At 45.0% G+C, this 5,058-nt stretch overlaps 1 protein-coding gene across 1 annotated transcript in view; it reads left to right on the forward strand.

Annotated features, from left to right (window-relative positions):
- Positions 1-879: 879 nt before the first annotated feature.
- Positions 880-5,058, forward strand: part of T265_11549 (hypothetical protein) — a gene marked incomplete at both ends in the record, with an annotated part of 9,695 nt that continues 5,516 nt past the window's right edge. Inside the window, 3 exons of the mRNA XM_009178229.1 lie at positions 880-903; positions 1,975-2,135; positions 2,176-2,312. Coding sequence (XP_009176493.1) covers positions 880-903; positions 1,975-2,135; positions 2,176-2,312 — 322 coding nt within the window. The remainder of the gene's footprint in view (positions 904-1,974; positions 2,136-2,175; positions 2,313-5,058) is intronic.

The raw sequence follows: 5,058 nt of genomic DNA on the forward strand, positions 1-5,058 counted from the left end.
TACGTCGAATGGTATTCGGGAGAAATAACTCACCCTCGATAGATGAACTGATCACACTGCATAGTTTGCGCTGGCTTGGCCACGTGTTGCGTATGCCAGTCGACCGACTTCCTCGAAGGGCTCTTCGCCCAACCACGTGAAGGGTGGAAGAGAACCAGAGGCGGCCAAACAATGACTTGGCAGTGAAGTATGAAAGCAATTACCAGCAAACTCAGCTGCGCTGGTCATTGCCGTCTTCCTGGATGGGGACCCCGAGACGGGCCACATCAATGGCCCGAGACATTGTCAGGTATGGCCCAGTCGCGCCATCAATGGCGCTCGTGCATCCAAGCTATTGCCTTCAATGCATAGCTCCTTTTCCCCCCCCCCCCGCTTGACAACCCACTGACAGTGCTAGATTTACGCACCAATTTACCAGCTCGTGCGAGCAATGCGCAGGTACCTACCCCCCCAATCATCGGTGAACGAAACTGTGGCAGCTACGACCAGTGTACGGTACGCACGCGGTTCTTACAGCTGACAATGATGATGATGATGATGCCAGGCGGCTTCTGTCAACCCCCGAAACATAACGCCGAAGTGACTCTAGTTTGTTAAGCGCAGAGTACAGGCTATGCGGGTGTGGTCCGTACTGTTTTATGGTTTGAGAACGTATATCTACGTTCACAGAATATACAAGAGCTGTCATTGTTTGACCATGGATGTCTGGAAGCATTGGGTGGGTCAGATGGGAACGTGAGATTAGCAACATAGATGTTCGTCAGATGATTTTTGGAGGAAACGAACTCCTGTGATGGATGAGCTACTTACGCCCCATGGGCTACGCTGGTTAGGACATGTTCTTCGCATGTCGGAGGACCGTGCGCTTCGTAGGGCTGAATGCCGAACGGGAGTGGCCGCGAGGTGCGCAGTCTATGAAGTGTGGAAGCGTTAAGCGTTCAACCGTAGCACCCTTCCGGTGCCTAGCTGCCATGCCGCCCGAAGGAAGCACGAGGGCTGGGATACTGCCAGGTTGCCCAAGCCTAGACAGGGAAGTCGAGTGGCGGATGTCGGATTCGAACCACGAACCTTCCGGTCAGTAAATTCGCGCTCTAACCAGTTGGGCCATCTCGCCCAGTATACTCAGTCGGACTGACAGCTGTCGCCTCCGTGGTTTGAATTCTGAGGCTCAACTCCTCAGTATTTGATGACACTGGTAGGCTTCACCCTATCATGCATTCAACAGCCCTCGTGAGTTAAGCTATCACTTTCACTACCTATCTGCACAGTTCCTCTTCAGATTAATATGCAATGCGTTCTTTTAGAGGAACGGGCGTCACTGTCTTCACTTCTTTCCTGATCGCATTTCAACCGCAGAGTGCAGAATGATCTTACTCTTCTAACTATCTCACAGGGAGCCTTATCGTAGTAGAGGGTTCGCTCACATTTCCAACTCCCATTGTTTGGCATTTCTGAGATATATGAACCGTGAAAAAGAATATCCTGTCCAAAAAACCTTGAAGATTGTGTTATGGTCTATCATAACTAGACCTTCGCTAATCTGATATAAGCGAAATTACCGTGAGATTTTTCGGATTGCATTCTGGCTGTTCTGCCTATCTCCAATGTATTTGCTTTGTTGGGAGGAAAGATTATTCCGGATAATAATTTTGTCTTAGGTCGTCTGGTTTGGCGTCATGTTTTCAGCTCTTATAATGAGTTCCTTCTGTTTCCTTCACAGTTTTTTGGCAGAGGAACTTGATGCCAGTTGCACCATTATCAACCGAAATTAATCTTACCTGAATGCTTCTAAGGACGATAGGGAGGATTTTCAAGGAAGACATTGTTTCTTCCCTGACAGGAGGTTTCTATATTGATTCAGCGCAATCACACTTTGTTAACTTGGTGCATATTTATACATGGATAATATTTTTCGTGTCACCTCTAATTACCTACTTGGTAAGTGGCATCCGTTGTTAGCCAACCTGCTTTCAGGTATCATCCGGTTTGGTTGGTGCACTAGTGTACAGTTTGTTCACAACGTGTTTGGTATCGTTCATTAAACTTCTCATTTGGAAACTTCACCGGTTACTGGATACCAAGGAACCTATTGCCTTGGCATCTACACCAGCTCTGGAGTCTTTCAGCGCAAAGAGGTGAGCCTTTTTCCATACAGTCTAACGGTCGTAACAAAAGCACTCCTAATCCAGATTCACGACGTCCAACTTTCCCTAGCACGTCCGATTCGTTAAGTGACCACGACCGAGAAGCTTTTGATCAGGAGCTCGAAGACCGATGTCGGCGTGTCGGACAAGCCGGTCTGGATATGGCAGGTGAGCGACTAGCTCTTTGTTGTGAGCGCGTGATAAGTTACTGTTAGCTAGTGTTCCTAAACTCAAGCTTTCAGAGTCGGTATTAATACAGTTTTTTTCGCTCGACCTTCATATTCATCCACACAGCTTTTCACTTAGAAACGTGCTGTCAGTCTCCCGAAGGATTCGTGCGAGAACAACTGACGCAAAAGACACTGTTTTATTCTTGAAACGGCAAAGCGAAATCCGATTTTCTCTAGTTGATTCCGAGTTAGGTAGTTTTCCATTCCTTTGTTCTGCGTTCAGAAGATTTTGTTGTGTGATGGGTTTGCTGTCTGCCAGTTTTGAGTATACGCTGTCAGTTGATGTACGGAATCTGTGTTGAAGGAAGCTACACAGTGACTGTGTGGGATTTGCATCTAATGGACGAAGCATAATGCGTAACACCTTGAAAATTGATGGCTGTGAAATCTTACGTAACCGCCATGACCAGAAATACGAATCAGCCGATCGTTTAGTGATAGTGTTTTTTAGTGGGAATTCCTACTCCAAGGGCGCCGGTAAATCTGAATTCAGTGAGTGATGTTCGATCGCCAAGTTTTTGATAGAGTAAACAATACGTCTTGAGAGTGACTTTGTTAGAGACTTATCTTGTGTTAACTGTCGTGAGTTCAGAGTAAGAATTACAAAAATGGAAAGGAATACCGTAGTGCTAGAAAGATGAGTAAATATTATACTGCCATGGAAAAGAGGCTCTAATGAGGAGTGGAAAGAATAGAGGGGACTTATTTAGAAAACCTTCGTGACCCTAGGAAGGCCGGTCAAGAGCAAAGTGCCCACATCGTCAGTACCATTTTGAAGCTGAAGATTTTATCCAAAACAGCTTACCACGCGTGATAGTGTCGTTAGAATGAAACCGAATTATCTACACTCATTTATCGGGATCAAGGGACGATTCTCCATCAACCGAACCAATTTGTTTTCCTTGGGCTCCATTGACTTCCAACTACACCTTTAACTATTCTTTTGGATTGAATCTCTGTTCACCACTTATTTGGGGACTATGTTTTTTAGCAGGGCGAATTCGCTCACAGGATGGCGAATTAGGTTTTTAATTCATACATGCACTGTAAGAATGCATAAAGGATCATCAAAGATTTGGGTGTACGTACCCTCGAAGGTGATATGTCGTGTTCCAATACCAGCCGAATTGCGTTTTCCCACCCAGGAGCCCTGTGACTGTGACTACTGTATTTGTCGTACTCGTCCGCAGGTTCTGGAGAGCTCACGTAATCATTCAGTGAGGTTCCATCACCCACTCGTTGGGTCTGTCACTTCAGATTGCAAGGTCTTATTGTCAGTCTTTGATTTGAGGATTCACAAGGGTATCACTTTCATCGAAGAAAAAATCGACGAAAATCACTGGTTATTTCTATTTCAGCTTTGCATTCCTCGTACTTTTTGCGACAGTTCCTATGACATGAAAGTTCGTCGTTCGCTGGTGCTTCACGCTTGTGCGTTGGATAACTCCAACCATCTCACCTTACGGCACCGTGCAACTAACTGTGTTTACGCACTTTCATTATCCTTACTCAGGACTTGTCATTACCAAAGTCAGCTTTTGGTTATAGCAAGATTCACGTGGTCCAGTCCAGATGATGTGAGAATCAGGAAAGTCAGTGTGTAAAGTTTCTGTAGATTTAAAAGGATTAAGTTAATATGGAAAAGCACCATTCGCGAAGATGATGTTTACGTAGAGTGCTGAAGGCCATAAGCTCAGTTCAACAAAGGAGTTAAATACCCGAGTTTCGTTCGCAATAATGCCGCGGAAGGGAAGGGATTACAGGTTTCATAGTCGATAGTGCACCTTGTTGCTCCTAGCACGGTATAACCTTAAACGGAAATGTGTCGATGAGAAAACGCACAGTAAGCTTTGGAATGCGTCATCCCCCTTTGTATACGTGCCATCGGTTCAGATCCTTTTTTGCGGAACATTGGAGGTTGGTTCTTCCGACTAATCCTGCAGCATAGGAAAGCCGGCACCGGATTTCTCGACCATGATCAAGGTTTTTTGAACTATATATGTATATACATACATATATATACGTATATATACGTATATGCGTATATATACGTATGTATGTAAACATGCTCTCTCTCTCTCTCTCAGAAGGCCAAGCATTTTACTTATGAATTTTAATTGGTTGTGAAAGTTCACATCTAGGGGGCACATGACTTTGAAAGTGACCTCCGAGGCGCTCTGTCTAAATTCTACTTTTATCTATGGGCCGCGGAGTGTGATTTTATCACAAGTTGATTGAGTTTAAATTCGCACGGAAAAGGAGCACAGACTGCGAGTTGCAACGCACCTTGCACAGCTACAAAGCAATGTGAGTATACTCAGTCAAGAATATCGACCAGACTTGACTTAAGCCCATCAATGGAGACCAGAGAAAGCATAACGTGATTATTATGCACTTTTGAGCATGAAATAGTGGCCTTAGGCTAGCAACTCATTAAACCTGAAACATTTTGCTTTCAGTAGTGATTTACACTGCTTCGTAACGGAAAACATGATAGTATTAAGTGGATGGCCATTCTCAAAGACATGCCTTGTAGTCAGCGGCGGTGAAATTCAGTCAGTTCTCTTGTTTATCGGTCAGTGAGCTAGGCGCTTTCGGTCATCATCATCGACAGCATGACATCAGTGTTCAACACCGATGCTTCACTGCCGTACAACCATGACTTATTTGAAAGCCTTATTGTA

Source organism: Opisthorchis viverrini (assembly GCF_000715545.1).
Source record: "Opisthorchis viverrini unplaced genomic scaffold opera_v5_514, whole genome shotgun sequence".
Classification (NCBI taxonomy): domain Eukaryota; kingdom Metazoa; phylum Platyhelminthes; class Trematoda; order Opisthorchiida; family Opisthorchiidae; genus Opisthorchis; species Opisthorchis viverrini.